General features: G+C 40.7%; 1 protein-coding gene across 1 annotated transcript in view; it reads left to right on the top strand.

Annotated features, from left to right (window-relative positions):
- XPO6 (exportin 6) overlaps nt 1–18,784 on the top strand; it is a 112,729-nt gene that overhangs the window by 35,461 nt on the left and 58,484 nt on the right. The window contains exons 5-6 of the mRNA XM_016217910.2: nt 8,660–8,819; nt 10,657–10,734. Of these exons, the coding sequence (XP_016073396.1) occupies nt 8,660–8,819; nt 10,657–10,734 (238 nt within the window). The remainder of the gene's footprint in view (nt 1–8,659; nt 8,820–10,656; nt 10,735–18,784) is intronic.

Here is an 18,784-nt window from a genome sequence, read left to right as displayed (position 1 = left end):
TTTTTCAGGTTTTGGCTTAGATAGCAGATTTTCCAGGCCAGGGATGAAGGAAGAGGGAATGAATTTTGGTAGATGGTAAGTTTAATTTGGCAGAAAATGCGTTCAAAATTTGTGTGTTCCCTCTGTATATATCTAGTGAGATGTTAGGAAATGTGGATCTGGGGTTCAGAAAAGAGGTCTGACTATGTACAGGTCAGGATTGGAAGTAATCTGGGAATAACTAGGAGGCACCTAAGCCAAGGGGAGATGGTGTTCACCTGAATCATGTGACACAGCTGGAAACATTTTCATATTATCGTGACAGCCTTGAGTATGTAGGAAATGGGTATTAAAGTACAGTTTATAGAAATAAATTAAAAAAAAAAATTGGTTATAATCTCAGTGATTCAGGATTTTCCAGAACAATACCATTTTCTACCATTCTGCCTGCTTTTCCTATAATCCGTTGACATGATGAAGCAATTAAAAAACTCAGTGTCAATATTGTTTCTCTCAGATTGCCCCTCAAAATGGTACACAAATTCTTCATTCAATTTTGTTTCATTTGTTTGTTCATTTAGAATTTTATTGAGTTGATATTGTAAAGGAGATTCATGCATTTATTCAGTATATTTATTTGTTAAATCCCAGCCATGTGCTGACGAAGCATGTGGTACGGCTATTAGTAATGAACAGATACAATGTCCTGTCTTCATGGAGCTTGAAATCTCAAGGGGCAGGCGTAGATGATAAGGAAATAAATGCTTTCAGGAAAGTATTATGATGACAGTTAAATTCAGGGCAAGGAGAAGGAGAATATCAGGGCATGCTTTATATATCTATTTAAAATATATCTGTATTGATTTCAGAGAGAGGAGGGGAGAGGGAGAGAGAAACATCAATGATGAGAGAGTCATTGATCGGCTGCCTCCTGCAGGCCCCCCGATGGGATGGAGCCCGCAACCCGGACATGTGCCCTGACCGGGGATCGAACCCCGATCACCTGGATCCTAGGCCGACGCTCAACCTCTGAGCCACGCCTGGCCAGGTGGGGGCTTGTTGTTTTTAGACAGGGTGATCATGGAAGGCTTTTCTGAGAAGCAGACATTAGCGGAAATCTGAGTAGCAGTGATGGAGTGAGACGTGGGTACCCAGGTACAGGGTTTTGGCCAGAGGGGATAGCAAATGCAAAGAGTGTAAGGAGGAGCCCAGAGAGAGGGCATGAGGATATGAGGTGAGAAGCTTTGCTCTCTGACTTACTGCCTTTACTCCAAGTGGAGGACAGTGTGGTAACTCTCCATGGCTCTGTGAGAGGGAGTTGAGGTGTCCACTGGAGATGGAAAAGACCAAGAAGTTTGGAGTCTATTCCTAGGATGGCTGGTGGCATGTCCTGTGAGAAGCAGTGGCATGTGGGTCAGAGAGCCACTGTCCTGCCAGTAGCAGGTGAGGCGGAGCCATGTTTTCAACTGGCTGGAATCAGTTCCTTTGATGAAGAAGAGACTTTTTCCCCTTGAAGTATAATTAATGATGATAAGTGAGAACATGAAGAGCATTTGTAGGTGAAGTGCTCTCGGAGATTTATTTAAAAAGGCTAGTCGTCTTCCTCTGCCTTCCACCATTTCCTTTATCCACCCCTTCAGAAATGACTCCTTTAATCCCATGAACCGTCATGACTTTGAACACCCATAGTGGAAAGAGTACTGGACTGGAGGCGGCAGGTTTGGAGTCTGAATTCATTTTTGTCAGAAATCATTTTTGGTTTTAGCAACTTCTGCGACTTACGTGAGCCCCCATTTCCTTCTGTGTAAGATGAGAGGATTGGACTCGGTGATCTTTAAAATCTTTTCCATTTGTATTCTCTGCTGCTTATTTATCAGTGAGAACCAGTCAGTGGCATGAAATCCATGTCAAGAATGATTGGTGCTCAATTGCTGACATTTCTGATAATGATAATAAAGTGAACTTTTTCTTCGGGTATTGGTAAACAAGAACAAATCGCGTCTGGAATCAACTTCATCATTACACTATCCTTGGATTCGACCATCTAAAAGGTTTTTTTGGGCATAGTTCCATCGTGGTCTGCTTGCCATCTGGGATGTAGAGTTTTTACATTAAAAAATTTAACTCTGTGACCATTGGCTGAGACATCTATGCAGTTTATGCCACCAGGCAGAGAGGAGTTGATTCCAGGCCTCAGGAAGGTACTTGCAGTTCTGTATATTGGTTACACCCTTTCTAGGCCACTGGAGAAGGAAGTAGTTGAAGTCAAAACTTATCCCCGTCCCACCTCCCCCTGCCATGAACTGGCACACATACCACACCTTTTCTAGAGTCTGCTCTTCAGATTCCTGAGATCTGCTGAGCTGGATCTGTGGCCACACCGTGCCTGGGATAGAGAGTTAAGGAGCAGGCAGCATAGAAAAGAATTGCCTTTTTTTTTTTTTTTCCCAATAACAACGGTATTTTATTTTTAAATAGTCACAAGATTTGATACCACACTCACACAAAAAGATACTAATAGATAACAAAAGTGTAAATAATGCCTGGCCAGGCGTGGTTCAGCGGTTGAGCATTGACCTAGGATCCAGGCGATCGGGGTTCAATTCCCGGTCAGGGCACATGCCCGAGTTGCAGACTCGATCCCCGGTCGGGGGCGTGCAGGAGGCAGCCAATCAATGACTCTCTCATCATTGATGTTTCTATCTCTCTCTCTCCTTCTCTCTTCCTCTCTCTGAAATCAATAAAGATATATTTAAAAAAAAAGTGTAAATACTTATCAAAGTTATAAGAGACATAATGTGTGGCTGAGAATCACTTCAACAGAATAAGGTTCTAAAGATACCAGACAAACCAATACTTGTTTGGAATAAAGTGTCCAACTTTCTTAATGTATGGGCTTATAGAAGAGGCCTGTTTCCTCGTGGTCTGGCTTACATCAAAAAACCAATTTTAGCACAATTGTGCTTTAGACTAAGTTTCAATAATTGTAATAATCTACACAAGATGTTAAGGAATGCCCCTACAATTGCCTCTTCTTTGATTGGTGGTGTAACAAAAATGGTTGAACCTTTTCACATGCTCACACTAAGAACCTTAATTGATCTTCAACCTAAAGATGCTTATCATCTGTTAAAATAAATTGTAGAAAACAAACAAAACCCAAAAGCCCTAGTTGGTTTGGCTCAGTGGTTAGAGTGTTGACCCTCGGACTGAAGGGTCCCGGGTTTGATTCCGGCCAAGGGCATGTACGTACCTTGGTTGCAGGCTCGATCCCGCCTCGGCTGGGGCGCATGCGGGAGACAGCCAGTTGATGTGTCTCTCTCACATTGATGCTTCTCTCTCTTTCCCTTCTACTCTCTGAAAAGCAGTGAAAAAAATCCTTGGGTGAGGATTAAAAAATAAATAAATAAAATAAATTGCAGAGATTACTTATGTTATGAGCTGAAGTTATATATGTGACCATGGTAAAGGAAAACACTATTTTAGTAAAAATAGTGAGAAGTAAAATTATATATATAATCAAGCTGTTTTTTCAAGTAAAGAATAACTTTCATTTTCAACCTGTTTCTTGCCTGTGTCCCCTTCTCTCAAATGATGAAAAAAAAGGAGAGCTTTAAGATGCCTTTTCCATATTGTAGGAATTTGTTTCTGGAGGACACAGAAGCATTACATATCTATAGGAAAGTGTATTGCCAAATGGAATATTTGGTTATATGAGGCATTCCCAGTTGAGAGAGTAAGGTTGAGGTCTTGGGGGAAAATAGAGACATGAGAGAAAAGCGAAAGGGGGAAGTAGTGGAAATCTTGTAAAATACAGAGGGGTAATGCAAAGGTCTCCAAATGGAAAAAGGTGCTTATGAAGGGCCAGTTCCACTTTATTATGGAAGGAAAATTGTTAGATGAGTGTTTTCTGTTTTTCCCCTACTACATTATCTGAATTTAAGTTGGTGTTAGAAATAGCTCAAACTTGTAGAAAATGAAGAGAAAACTTTTGAGGATGTACTTGAGGTTTTAGCATTTAAGAGAACTGATTTAATAGAGAACTTTTTTTTTTACAAAAAATGAAGTAACATTGGTTAATCACATAAGTTTCAGGTTGACAACATTATAACTTGATATCTGTATACTCTATTGCATGCTCATCACCAAAAGTCTAGATTCTGTCTGTCACCCATAGCATTTAAAAAAAATTCTTGGCAATATATATGTTTTTAAAAAATATTTTAGAGAGAGGAAGGGGGACCAAGAGAAACATCGATGTGAAAACAAAACATCCATCAGCTGCCTTCTACATGACCCCTACTAGGTAGGGATGGAACCCACAACCCGGGCATGTGCTCCTACCTGGAATTGAACCAATAGCCTTTTGGTGCACGGGACAATGCCTAACCAACTGAGCCACAATGGCCAGGGCTAGAGAGCATTTTTAATATGCCATTAATTGCTACTGGTTTTACATAATGCTGCTTCTGAGGGCAGTTGAATTTATCAGAGTTTCCATTATTGAGTACTTTTCCTACTCCTTGGCGATGAACTTTTCCTTGGTCTGCAGTGGCAAGAATTGTTTTCAAGGCAAAGGAAAAAGTTCCCTGTATTTCTTCCTTTCTTTAAATCATTTTTGTTTTTCAATTACAGTTGACATACAATAGTATATTAGTTTCAGGTGTATATTCCAGTGATTATAGACATTATATAACTTACTAAGTGATCATCCTGATAAATCTCATACCCATCTGACACCATAAATAGTTAGTAGAATATTACTGGCTATATTCCCTATGCTGTACTTTTCATCCCCATGACTATTCTGTAACAACCAATTTGTGTTTCTTAATCTCTTCACCTTTTTTACCCAATCCCCAATCCCCCCCAGTCTGGCAACTGTCAAAATGTTCACTGCATCTATGAGTCTGTTTCTGTTTTGCTTCTTCGTTTATTTTTTCAGATTCATTTGTTGATAGATATGTATTTATTGCCTTTTTATCTTTCATATTTTTAATCTTTTTTTTTCTTCCTCTTAAAGAAGACCGTTTTACATTTCATATAATACTGGTTTGGTGGTGGTGAACTCCTTCAACTTTTCCGTGTCTGGGAAGCTTTTTCTCTGACCTTCAGTTCTAAATGATAGCTGTGTAGAGTAATCTTGGCTTGTAGGTCCTTGCTTTTCACCACTTTGAATATTTCTTGCTAATCCCTTCTGGCCTCAAAGTTTCTGTTGAGAAATCAGCTGATAGTCTCATGGGAGCTCCCTTGTAGGTAACTAATTGCTTTTCTTTTGCTGCATTTAAGATTCTCTCTTTTTAAAAAATATATCTTTATTGATTTCAGAGAGAGGACGAGAGAGGGAGAGAGAGAGAGAAATATCAATGATGAGAGAGTCATTGAACGGCAGCCTCCTGCACGTCTCCAACTGGGGATTGAGCCCGCAACCTGGGCATGTGCCTCGACTGGGAATCGAACCATGATCTCCTGAATCCCAGGTTAATACTTAACTGCTGAGCCATGCCCGGCCAGGCCTCTTTGTATTTAACCTTTTGCATTTTAATTATGATGTGTCTTGGTGTGGGCCTCTTTGGGTTCATCTTGTTTGGGACACCCTGTGCTTCCTGGACTTGTATGTCTTTTTTCTTCACCAGGTTAGGGAAGTTCTCTGTCATTATTATTTCAAATAGGTTTTCAATTTCTTACTCTCTTCTTCTTCTGGGACTCCCATCATGTGAATGTTGGTATGCTTGAAGTTGTCCCAGAGGCTCCTTACACTATCTTCAGTTTTTTGGATTCTTTTTTCTTCTTGCTGTTCTGATTGGGTATTTTTTGCTTCCTTATATTCCAAATCGCTGATTTCACTCTTGGCTTCATCTACTCTACTGTGGATTCCCTGTAATTTATTTTTCATTTCAGTTAGTGTATCCATCATTCCTGACTTGTCTTTTTTTATGATTTTCATGTTCTTTTTTTATGGTGTTGATGTTCTCTCTGTGTTCAAAGACTCTTCCCCTAAGTTCATTGAGCTTTCTTATAACCAGTGTTCTGAACTCTGCATCTAGTAGATTGCTTGTCTTCATTTTGCTTTGTTCTTTTTCTGGAGTTTTGCTCTGATCTTTCATTTGGGATGTTTTCCTTTGTCTCCTCATTTTGGCAGCCCCCCTTTGTTTGTTTCTGTGTATTAGGTAGAGCTGTTATGTCTCCTGGGCTTGGTAGAGTGACCTAATGTAGTAGGTGTCCTGTAGGGTCCAGTATCACAGCCTCCCTGATCACCCAAATTGCCCCTCCATTACCCTCACATGGTCTCTTTATACCCTCCTGTTGTAGTTGAGCCTTGATTGGTGTTGGCTTATAAATGAGAAGGATTTACCCCCAGGCCTCTCTGCTGCAAGGACTGGCTGCAACGACTGACCACTTTGGAGGATGAGCCGTATAGGGGCCTGCTCCACAGAGCCAGACTTTCCTCAGTGGGGTCTGGTACCAGCTGAGTCTGCCCCTTGAGTGTGTTGCTGTGGAGGTGGTTGAGTGGTGTTTTGATGCAGTCTGAAGTTGTCTACCAGCTGTGCTGTCTCTGGGGCCTCCTGGGAGGTGCAAGCCAAGGTCAACTGCTGCCTGTGTTCTGCCTGGGGCCACCTGGCATGAGCTACAAAGCAGTCTACAGATGGCTGCTACTTGCGCTGTACTTGGAGATGCCCAGGTGAGGCCAAGCTGCAAACCAAGTCCAGTTGCTGCTAGTGCTGGGCCTGGAGCCACTTTGCGAGAGAGATGGGGCATGGTGAAGCCAGATGCTTGTTTGAGAGATTTTTAGGAAAGTCTGAAGCATGAGCCAAGATAGGCCATTCATATGGAAAAGGTGCTATAAACAGCTTGGTTGGGCCCAGTAAGTTGGATGGGCATGGGGGTCTCAGAGAATGACCAGGGCTGGGCAAACAGTGATAGGCAGGTTGATGGAGATTCAGATATGGTGCCCGTCTGCTGTCTCTGTTGGGGGAGGGCTCATCAAAGAAACAATGGCCTCTGCTAGTTCTTCTGTCTAGGAGAAAGCTGTCCCCTTATCTCTCACCCTGATGCTAGACAGTTCCTCCCCGTATGTTCCTGGTGCCTTTTGAGCTGCTTCCCCAGTGTTCGAGCTCAGAAACAGTGAGTCCCAGTAAATCTGTCTTTGGGCCCTTTAAGAAGCCCTCTGTCTCACTCATTCTCAATTCCCGCTGTCTTTTACACCTAGAAGTTAGGGGGACTTCCCTTCCCAGCACTGGACTCCTGAGTTTGGTGGCCTGGTATGGAGCTGGGACCTCTCGCTCCACAGGGGTGACCTCCACAGCTGAGATATCTTCCTGATTTTTTTTTTTTTTTAATATACCTTTATTGATTTCAGAGAGAGGAAAGGAGAGGGAGAGAAAGAGATAGAAACATCAATGATGAGAGAGTCATTGATCAAGCCCACAACTGGGGCATGTGCCCTGACCGGGAATCGAACCCTGATCGCCTGGATCCTAGGTAGACGCTCAGCTGCTGAACCATGCCCGGCTGGGCTCTTCCCTATTTTTATCTGCCACATGTGGGTGTGGGACTGGCCCATTTTGCATCTCTGCCTCTCCTACTCAGACAGTCTCGATGTGGCTTCTTCTTCGTGTCCTTAGTTGTAGGACTTCCGGTTAGCTAGATTTCAGGAGGTTCTGAATGATGGTTGTTTTGTAGTTGAGTTGTAATTTTGATATGGTTGTGGGAGGATGCGAGTACCGCGTTTACCTACGCTGCCATCTTGACTGGAAGTCTGCCCTGTATTTCTTGAGGTTGGGGATATATGTTCTATCTGGGTGCAGTTCCTGGTGTCATTCTCTTCTCTAAGGCTTATATTTTATAGATTGAGTAACTAAAGAATTTATTTGTATCAGAGAAGGAACTACATTTAAAGTTAATTATGATTTAAGAAAATGGTCACATGTCCCTTAAATTGTTTGCTCTATTATAGATTGTAGCATATAGCTCAACAGAGAATTTTAGTGGCAACTCATTTTCTTTTACCATTTCTGGAAACTAAAAAAAATGCAATAGCAATGCTCTGAATTTTGTGAAATTGATTAGAAAAATATAAGTAGTGTTGTGGTATTGAAGGTGTACCTTTTTTCTGTTTCATGTTTGAGGAAACTGTTATGGTATAGTGGATATTGCAGGTGCAAGAATAAGTAACTTAATTTGCTACATAGTATTTGTGATATCATAGCTGTAGTCATAGTGTAATGATGTCTATGCAGTATTTCTGCCTGCCACATGCTGAATCTTGAACTTGCATGAAGCATGTAAAAATTACAAATGTAAAGTTGATTTAACACCTGAATGTTGAAAAGTTGTCACAAATTGGTTTACACATGTGTTAATAACTAATAAATTAATCTGGGCAAAGTAACAAAGGCTATGTTTAGAATCTGAATATGTATAAAGGTTGTCATGTTAGGTGTAAAAGAGCATTGTTGTCATTTTTAAATTCATGGTATTAGCATTTTATCTTTAAAATAAGATGAGAATATATTTTGAGTGGTTAAAAAAAAACTACATAAATATACTCAAAGTCATTTTTCTAAAGCATTGATTTATGTAACCTGTTCATATAAGATTAAACACACAGGGGTACTTCGTCGGCTTAGTGTTACTCAGTCCTAAATCCGTTTGCTCAGAACTTACTTTTTCCTGGCAGTTGATCCAGTCCCCTGTGACAACCCCCCTTGGGCTGATCATGTTGAAGACAACTTCAGAAGAGCTGGCTTGTCCCCGTGAGGACCTCAGTGTGGCTCGGAAAGAGGAATTGCGGAAGCTACTGCTGGAACAGGTGCAGACAGTGCTTGGCCTACTGACAGGTGAGCACAGGTAGTGCCAAAAACCAGAGGCCTGCCTGCAAATGCCCAGAGCTCAGGCCCTGGCCCTCAGTATTTTTGAGCAGTTGTTTTAGCTGTGACTGAACCTGAGCATGAAAACAGAAAGGAGGTGGTGCTATTTTCCAGCACCAGCCCAGTGTCTAGCACACGGTAGGGTCTCAAAAAATGTTTGTAACTTATTTTTCTTAGTCTTCCATTAATTGGTCCTCACTCTTAAAATGTGATTAATGATATGTAGACGGACACATAGGAATGTGATTGAAATGCCAATTACTGTATCCTAGGTCAGGTGGGTGGCAAGCGCTTCATTGAAAATAATTTGTATTTAAGATCAGGAGAAGTGGAGGAATAGGAAGGTATGAAACTTTCAGATTCTGTGGGGAAAGTGTGACAGGCGGGGTGTAATCAGCGCCACGCGTGCTAGGCTGCAGTTGCAGGTAGTGTTTCCTTTGCCCCCTTGTCTGTCTTGTTGGGCCCCGTGACAGTGTGCGGAGAGTGAGAATAAGCGGAAGGTAATCGGGAGAGCGGAGCGCCCCGAGCCGGTGCACCCCAAGCCGGAGCGTGTGGCCACTGCGCTGCCTGTGGTGCCTGCTTGGTAGGCGCTGGTGTAGCCTGGCCGAGACGTGCCAGGAGCCTGGGCTTGCTCGGGAGTGTGAGAGAGAAGTGTTTTTGTCTTCAGCTCCTCTGTCCAGCTTCCTTGGATGTCTAGGAACTTTTTTCTTTCGTGTGTGTTACAGAGGTACTTGGCATGTAGTGGGCGCTTAGAGTGGTTATAAGATTGCTTGATCAAAAGTAATCATGCCATTTGTCCCTGCCATTCCCCAGCTCCCCAGGAGAAACCCAACTCTCAGAGCATTCATTCAAAGCACTTATTTAAGAGACCCCCAATTAGATGTTAATTTCTGGAGTTAGGGAGCATGTCTGATATCTCTACATCCCCCCTTGTGTAGCTATCACACTATAAGTAGTGTTATGGCACATTCCAGAACATTTACAGAACCCCTGCCCCCAACCCACTGTCTGTCTCTGGATTTTTCTATTTGAACTTTACATAAAATTGGAATCATACAATATGTGACCTTTCATGTCTGGCTTCTTTTATTTAGCATGATATTTTCAAGGCTTACCCATCCCATAATATTAAATATTCTAGGAACAAAATATTTTCAAAAGCTTTTATGATCATCATAGGTGGCAGGTTCTGTAAGGAGAAACAAAGAGGAATGAAACACAACATCTGCCCTCTAGTAATGTATCCTCTGGTAGGGGAGAAAGGCAGTTAAAAACCTGCGTTAAGAGTTACAGTAGAGGTGTGCTTTATGTGAAGGCAAAACCTAACAGACAGGGAATCTTCCCGGAGGAGATGAGCTGAGTGGAATTCTTAGTACCAGAGAGGTAGCAGTTAGGCTGGTGTAAAGGTCAAGTTGGGATTCTGGGGGAGAGGGAGCAGGTTAGAGGTTGAGAAAGGGAAGGACACATGTGGAAGGAACAGCAAACAGTTCAGCATGATGAAACCTTGTGTGTGGGGTTGAGGGTCGGGCGAGATGGTGAGAGACCAGGTGCTGAGATTCTGTGGGGTGTGCTGTTTACTGGGTGAGGAAGATAAGAGGATTAATGGCAGGTTTGTAGGGGGAAGGTAAACTGAGTTTGGAATATCCAAGTGGCGCTGTCCAAGAAGCAGTTAGATACACGGTTGAGGGAGGGATGTTTAGACACTGATGTGTGATCAAAGATATCAATAAGTTGCTTTTCTAAATTTGATTTGCATATGCTGGGGTTTATTTCTCTCTTAAACTCATTTTCTCCTTTCCTGATACAGGTATCTTGGAAACTGTCTGGGACAAACACAGCGTTACTGCCGCCACCCCACCACCATCCCCAACCTCAGGAGAAAGTGGTATGGTCTGCCCACCACATGGTGTTCCTTTTTTAAAATGCAGTGGAGGGTCTCAGCAGGATAGCGATTGCTTATTTATGCTAGATGCAGATGCTGACTCTTCCTTAATCTATTTTTGGCCTTTTTGCCCATGCTTTCTTAGTAGCTAGCTTTCTTAGTTCCTCATAAGTACTTATACTTTCTACTATAATATTTAGAACAACATATTTTGTTTCCTCCTTGCCCATCAGGAAGATGACACCTTTGATCTTCTGTCACTCACTTCCATCCCCTTCAGCTTATAACTGCTGATGCTCCTGGTTTGTTTTTCCCTTTTTCTCAATTTTCATGGCTGTGTTGCTCATGCTGAGATTGGTGTGAGCCTGTCGGCTTGACAGTCTGCTTTGTAGTTATAAAGGGATTGCTGTTGTAGGAGGTGGGTCAGCCTGAAGGAGGGGGCAGAAACGGGGAGTGCTTTCTTCCCCACTGGGCTCATGAAGATCTGTGCAGTAATCAGCTTTGACTTTACCTCAGGTCAGAATAATTTGATAAAGCATGGGCATATTTGCAGTGGTCATTAAATAGTTTACAGTGGTTAGTTATTGTCCACAGTTATAGTAATATCTGTTTCAAAAGTCAGGGTGCAGTTCACCTAAAAGTGGCTACTTTCAAGGATGGATGGAAAGAGGAAATTGTGGCTGAGCAGGAACTTCTAGTTTCTAAATGCTCTGTTTACACTACATGATCACAAATGCTTTTCAAGTAGCGTACATCCTGTGAGTTGGCACATATTTCTTCCTCTACTGTAAAGATTGATGTGTAGCTAACGAGAAATATTTCTACATCTTTCTCTTGTACCCCAAGGAAATGGACTGTTGAAATCAGAAATCTCTAATCCCGTGCTGTTTCATGTAGCCTTTTAATCTGTGAAGTTGAAATTCTTGCAGTTACTGGGGAATTGAAAATATATCATAAAGTTTTGGAGACTGTTCATTGTATACTATTTATTCCAAATTCCATTTATCATACTTGGATTAAAAACATTTAGAGTTGCCCTGGCCTGTGTGGCTCAGTTGGTTGGAGTGTGGTTGGTGGCAGGTTACCCAGGTTTCCGGTTCGATCCCTGGTCAGGGTTCATGCAGGAGGCAACTGATCAATATTTCCCCCTCCCCTTCCCCCTTCCCCTTCCAATCTCCTTTTCCCCCTCTCCTCTCCCCCTCTCCCTCCCTCTTTTCCTCTCTCTAAAATCAATTAAAAAAATAAAAATAAAAGCATAAAAACTCCCAAAAAACATTTAGAGTCATTTGTCATACTTCTTAGATTAAAGTCTATTACAGAGGCCTATAATATATTAAAAGCCCACAGGAAATTGAACTTTATTTGTACTTGGTGGCAAACCTTCATTTTCAAGGTGGATATTTGAGGCGATTTAGCAGATTTATATTTTGCAATGTTTGAATGATTGAACGAAAAATTGCAAATGACACAGAGATTTGATTTTATGAATGTACCCCTTGGAATCTCCTACAATTTAGTTGATCTTAAAATGTGTCATTTCATTTAAATAATAGTTTGCAAAGATTAGTTCTTTTGAATTAGATTTGTTTTTTAGATAGTTGAATCCTAGCTTATTTAGCATCCAGTTAAAGTTAGCAGCATCAGGTATACTCCAGTAAAACTTGTTTTTCTGTAGTGGTTTTCCACTATCAAAATCTATGTGTTTTACTTGGCTTTGTTAAGGTATATTCCAAACTAACAACTCAATTTATACTTTGATAGACTTACTTTCGTGGAGGGCAGGTTGGGGAAATCAGATAATACAAATAAAAAATAATGCTTGCTCTTTCATGTGTTGCCTAGGTTTTGTTTATGAAGTTAGGAAAAATAAAATATGAACTAATTTGACTTTTCCATATAAACAAAACCTAAAAATATGGTGTGTACTTCTTGACAATGGCCTCTTAGACACTATTACATTTTTTTCGAAGTCTTGAATTTTAGTATTTGAGAGAGAATAAATAAATTGAGACTGGGCTAAGGAATTAAGTAAGCTTTTAAGCTGGTATGCTTTCCTTTTAAAAAAATAGAATTGCATGTTCACTTGTTGCACTCTTCTCTTTGTGACAGTTGCAAGTGAAGCCATCAGATTTTGCTCTATTATTTGGGCAGCACTGATATATAATCAACATGTTTTGATGCTTTTGCTTAACTGCCTTTGTGCACTTAAGACACCAAGTTAAGCAGTAAAACTTCTAGAAAATTGTTTAGCTTTCTTGACCATTACCTTAGTTTTATGTAGGAAATTCATTCTGAGAAACGTTAGGACCCAGTGAGTAACCAAATAACTTTTAAACACACCCCATCAGTAGTCTCTGATGGGCTTTCCCTGCCCTCCTGAAACCCTGTGCAGCTCCCTGTTAGACTTAGCCCTGGGCCTTATATACTGTCTTGTAAAGTTGTTTTCTGTCTGATCATTTTCAAAGAACAAAGCCCAGGGACCAGTTCCTGCAGCAACTACTGTAACAGTCAATATAGAAAAAGTCTTAAAGGGTGTGTGTGGTTTATTTCTCAGAATAGTTCCCCAAACTGTCATCTTATCTCCTAAACTTCTTTCACTAGACCAGCAGTAGATGTGAAGTAGATGATGGTTTCATGTTTCATTACAAACAAGAAAGCTGGGGCTCCTGGGAATAACTTGCTAGAGGTCAGGTGCACTGGTTTTATCCTAAGTTTGCTTTCTTGGTCACTCTCACCACTTCTGCTGGCCTCCTTGCCCTGGTTTAGAGCCCTGGCCCTTGGAATTCTGCCACGTCCATCCGCTGTATGCCTTCTCTGGCTGTTGCTGTCCTGTGCGGATGAAATGAGGGATGGTGTGGTGTGTCCTGCAGGCTGTGACTGTTGCTTCCTTCTGTGTGTGTGCAGCCTCAGCCCTTTTAGTCTTGTCTTGCCTTCTTTTTTCTTGGACAGTTGGAAAAAAGTGAACAAAATGAAATTATGTAAATACTGCAATTCTGAGTGAACTTTGATCTGCAATAAAAATGTCTCATCCACGTGGTATGTATTTTCAAGTACAGTGTAGATGTGTACATGCACTGGTGATGGGAAGTGTTTCAGGGTGCAGATATGTTAGCTCGGGTTGATTGAAACCAATTTATACCTTCCTATTTTTCCCCAAACTCTTTCCAAAATTGCACGTCTTTGTGCACTTGCAAATCTTTTCATGTATTCCCTTATAAACTACTTATAGAAAGATGGGACTTGGGAGGCTCACACACAACTCCTGTGATCTTGTTTTCTTGTCCTAAGGGCTCCTTGAGTAGAGTTTCTTGCCATGTGGTCAGTGGTTCTCAGTTGGGGCGATCTCGCCCTGTAGGGAATTATTTGTAAATGTGGAGAAATATTTTAGGTTACCATAACTGGATGGAAGAGTACTACTGGCATCTGACGAGTGGAGGCTAGGGATGTTGCTAAAATATCCTACAGTGCACAGAACAACAAAGAATCACCCAGCCCAAATGTCAGTAGTGCTTAGGTTGTGACACTCTGAGTTAGTAGATATAGAACTGAAAACATACAAATATAGAACACATACAGAATAGAAAATTTTAATAATAAAAAATTATTTTATTAATAATAAATTTTATTATTATTTTAATAATAATAAAATTTTAATAATAAAAAAATAGAAAAGCAGTGGGATCTTTCCATGAAAGCCTGTTATGGGTATTCCAACCATGTCTGGGTTGCTTCCAAGTATAAATGCTCCGCATTCATCCACACGCCCCTTGGGGCCTGGCTGCATGCTGTTGCCAGGGCCTGGCACAGCTCGGGGAAAAGGAAGCCGCCCATAGGTTTAATACTCCAGGTGCCCTCTCACACAGGTAGCTTGTTAAAGCTCTCCCAAGTTTTCACTGGAAATGCTGTAGCATGAAGCAGTCTCTCTGTTCTATGGTAATTCCTTCCACTTTGATTAAAATAGAATTTTTGAAAAACTCTTCCATAAGCTGCTGAAATATCTTGAAGTAGAATAAAATCACTTTCATTGAGAAATAACATTAAAAGATTCTTGTTTTGAGGAGAAAAAACCCACAGGTCATCCTTGACCACCTAAATAATTTTTACCTTTGCCTAATCCTGTTCAGTTTTTGTTCTCATATCTTTCTATAGTTGTGGCAATAGTGTACACATGCTATTTTATGTATGGCTTTAGATCCTATATCTTCTATATTTGAATATTAGCTTTCTTACTGATCATTTTCCTGGTTGCATAATCTTTCTGGGTGACCTGCCTTCTGGGAAGGAGCATAGGCTTTGGGGTTTCAGTTTCAGTTCTGCCCCTTAGTAGCTGAGGAATATGGGGGAATTGCCTAACCTGCCTGTGTCATAATTATTCTAACAGTCTATAAATGCCGACAATAATAATACCTGCCTCAGAGCTGCGAGCATGAATTGGAATAGGTACATTAAGTGCTTAGTGCAGCATCAAGCCAATGAGAATAGACATCTAATGGTAGCTGATCCGAACATCGTTATTGTCATCGATGTTTTCACTAAGCATTCCCATTCTAGAAAAATTCTTCTGAGCTAAAGAGTGGGGACAACTTTTCTTGTTTTGTTTTTTTTTAAATCCTCACCCGAGGATATTTTTTCCATTGCTTTTCAGGGAGAGAGAAATACCGATGTGAGAGACACATTGATTGGCTGCCTCCTGCATGCAACCCCGACGGGGCCGGGGATGAGCCCGCAACCCAAGCACGCACCCTTGGCCGGAATCGAACCTGGGACCCTTTAGCCCATGGGTTGATGCGCTAACCACTTAGCCAAACCAGCTAGGGCTCTTGTTTTTGTTTTTAAAGCTAGAATTTAGTTCTATTTAGAAATGTTCAAGAGACTTTGGAAGGGTCTAAGGGCCCAAAGAAGTCCAGATTTAATATAAGATCATACTGAGGTGGTGTTTGTTGCTTCCTCCATTGCTAAAGCCTCAGTTTGGTCCTGGTTAAGAATCAGACTATGCTCCAAGAATTCTAGTTGGATACTAGTAGTTTCCTCTGACTCTGGCATCTTTCATAAATGGCCATTGGTCCATGAATGACAAAATACCAGAAACAGTTACTGTCTTTGGAAGAGAGTTGTGTGACTCAAGTGGAAAGTCTGAACAGCAGCTCCAAAAATCAAAATTTTATTATCTGCCCAGTAACCAGCTGAAACGTTTGCAGATTCTACTTGAGCGTCCTTCTGGCATTATTCTTTGAAACCAGGTCCTCTGATTACCAGCTTTTGGGTAGCTGAGATCGTGATGACTCTCATCTGGAATTAAATGCAGCTCTTTCAGAACAGAAACCAGCAAACATACTTTAAGATAAAATGCCAGGGGACAACTTTTTAATCTGTTTTCAATGATAGAAACTAACCCTCTTATTAATAAGTTACTACTTGTGTCCTGGCTGGTGTGGCTCGGTTGGGTGTCATCCCGTGCACCAAAGAGTTGCCGGTTTGATTTCAGTCAGGGCACATACTGTACCTGGGTTGCGGGCTTGATCCTGGGTAGGGGATATACAGGAGGCAATCGATTGATTAATGTTTGATGTGCTCTCACATCGATGTTTCTATCTCTCCCTCTCCCTTTCTCTCTCTCTAAAAATCAATAAACTTCTTTTAAAAATAAATAGAGCCCAGCCGGGCGTGGCTCAGCGGTTAAATGTCAACCTGGGATCCAGGTGATCGGGGTTCGATTCCCGGTCAGGGCAGGTTGTGGGCTCAGTCAGTGACTCTCTCATCATTGATGTTTCTATCTCTCTCTCTCCCTCTCCTTTCCTCTCTCTGAAATCAATAAAAATATATTAAAAAAAAAAAAAAAGATTTTAAAAATAAATAGATTACTCATCAAATTTTAATATTATATTAAAGAATAGCTACAGTAATCTGGAAAGGCCACTATTTCTTTTTCAGTCATATATCTATGTGCAGCTGGGTTTTCTTAATATACTTCTGTGAAAGCAACATATTGCAATAGATTGAATGCAGAAGCAGATGAGACAATCAGCTGCCTTCTTTGAAGCCAGATATTAAAGAGATTTCCAAAAATTTGAAAACAGTGCTACTCTTAGTAATTTTTTGGGAGCAAATTATGGTTTTTTTCATTTGAAAATATGTTATTTATGCTAAGATGTAATGGGCTTATTATTATTAAATGAATTGAATATTTGAAAACTTTCAGTTTTAATTTCTAGTATAAAAAATATCAATATAAATAACCTGCATAAACAAAAGCTCTTTGGTGTCCTCAATATTATTTTTACATAGATATAGATAAGAGAGATAAACCAAATAAAAAGACAAAATGGCATCGTAGCATATATTTGTTCTTAGTAAATTGCTGACCTTGAGATGCTTTTTCCATAAGGAATATTAGTTTGTAAAAGATACTTCTAAGGCTAAGAAAAAAAGATTGACCTGGCCTGGTGGCTCAGTTGGCTGGAGTGCTGTCCCGTGCACCAAAAGGTTTTGGGTTCCATCCCTGGTCAGGACACATTCCTAGGTTGCGGGTTTGATCCCCAGTCGGGGCGTGTACAGGAGGCAGCTGATTAGTGTTTCTCTCTCACATCAATGTTTTTCTCTTCCTCCCTCCCCCCTTCTCTCCTTTCCGCTCTAAAAATCAGTAAGAACATAGCCTCGGGTGAGGAATTGAAAAAAAGATTACGAAAACCAGTTTCTTACTACATGTTTTAATTTTAGACCATATATTTAGAGGCTTCTTGCTTGTGAAAGATGAGAAAGCACACTATTTTATAATTCCTGTGTTTATTTAGTCTTGATTCTATATTTATTTCAGTCCTCACATGAGTCCCTTCGCCACAGATTCTCCATTCCTTAATTCTTTAATTTTATTTGTCACTTTATTTGCATGGTTTCATTGGTCAGTATCCTCCTCAAGAAGAATTTGTGGGCAATATATTATCTGAGTTTTTGCATGTTTGAGAAAATGTCACCTTCATTTATACTCGAAGGAGAACTCCGGTTAAGTCATTCTTGGCCACAGAACTTGGAGACACTGCATCACTGTTTTCTAGCTTTGAATGTTACTGTGGAGGAGTTTGAATTCGATATTTTCTCCTTTGTATATGTGCTTCTTCTGCCTACATTTCTTCCTTAATCCTAAAGTTTTTAGTATTGATTACTCTGTATCATTTTTGGGAGGGACAGAATAAGTCCTTTCATTTTGTATAGTCACATCTTCAGGAAAATTTTCTTCTTCTTAAGTTTTGAATATTTTTCTTCTTTTGTCTTTTCTAAAATCATTTCGTAGCTTCCCCCCATTTTATTTTACATGATATTCTTTTTTTTTTTTTTTTCCAAAATATATCTTTATTGATTTCAGAGAGAGGAAAGGAGAGGGAGAGAGAGAGATAGAAACATCAATGATGAGAGAGCCATTGATCGAGCCTGCAACCCGGGCATGTGCCCTGACCGGAAATCAAACCCCGATCGCCTGGATCCCAGGTCGACGCTCAACCGCTGGGCCATGCCCGGCTGGGCAATTTTACGTGATATTCTTTAGTCCAGTGCTTTCAAAAGTTAAGCAAGCATAAGAATCACCTAGAGAGCTTGTAAAAACTCAGATTCTGGGGCCCTACTCCTCAGTGGGTGTGTGGGGGGTGGGGCCTGATAATTCGTACTTTCTGACAGGCTCCCCGAGATGCTGATGGTGCAGGTCCACAGACCTATTTTGACTGGCCCAGTAATTCTCTAATTTTTGGGCTCTGGGCCTCTTTATTTTTAAATTGAGATATAATTGGTATCTAAAGACTGTTAGTTTTAGGTGCACAGCATAATGATTTGATACATGTATATATTGTGAAATGATCATAATAAGTTAACATCCATCACCTTCCCTAGTTATTTTTTTTTCTTTAGACGAGAACTTTAAGATTTTTCTTAGCAACTTTCAAATAAATACAGTATTATTGTTAGCTGTCGTCACCGTGCTGTACATTACATCTCCAGGGCTCATTTATCTTGTAACCGGGAGTGTATACCATTTGACCCTTTTACTCATTTTGCTCACCCTCAC

Source organism: Miniopterus natalensis, chromosome 3 (genome assembly GCF_054644295.1).
Source record: "Miniopterus natalensis isolate mMinNat1 chromosome 3, mMinNat1.hap1, whole genome shotgun sequence".
In the NCBI taxonomy this organism is placed as follows: domain Eukaryota; kingdom Metazoa; phylum Chordata; class Mammalia; order Chiroptera; family Miniopteridae; genus Miniopterus; species Miniopterus natalensis.
This window is presented reverse-complemented; position numbering and strand designations above follow the sequence as displayed.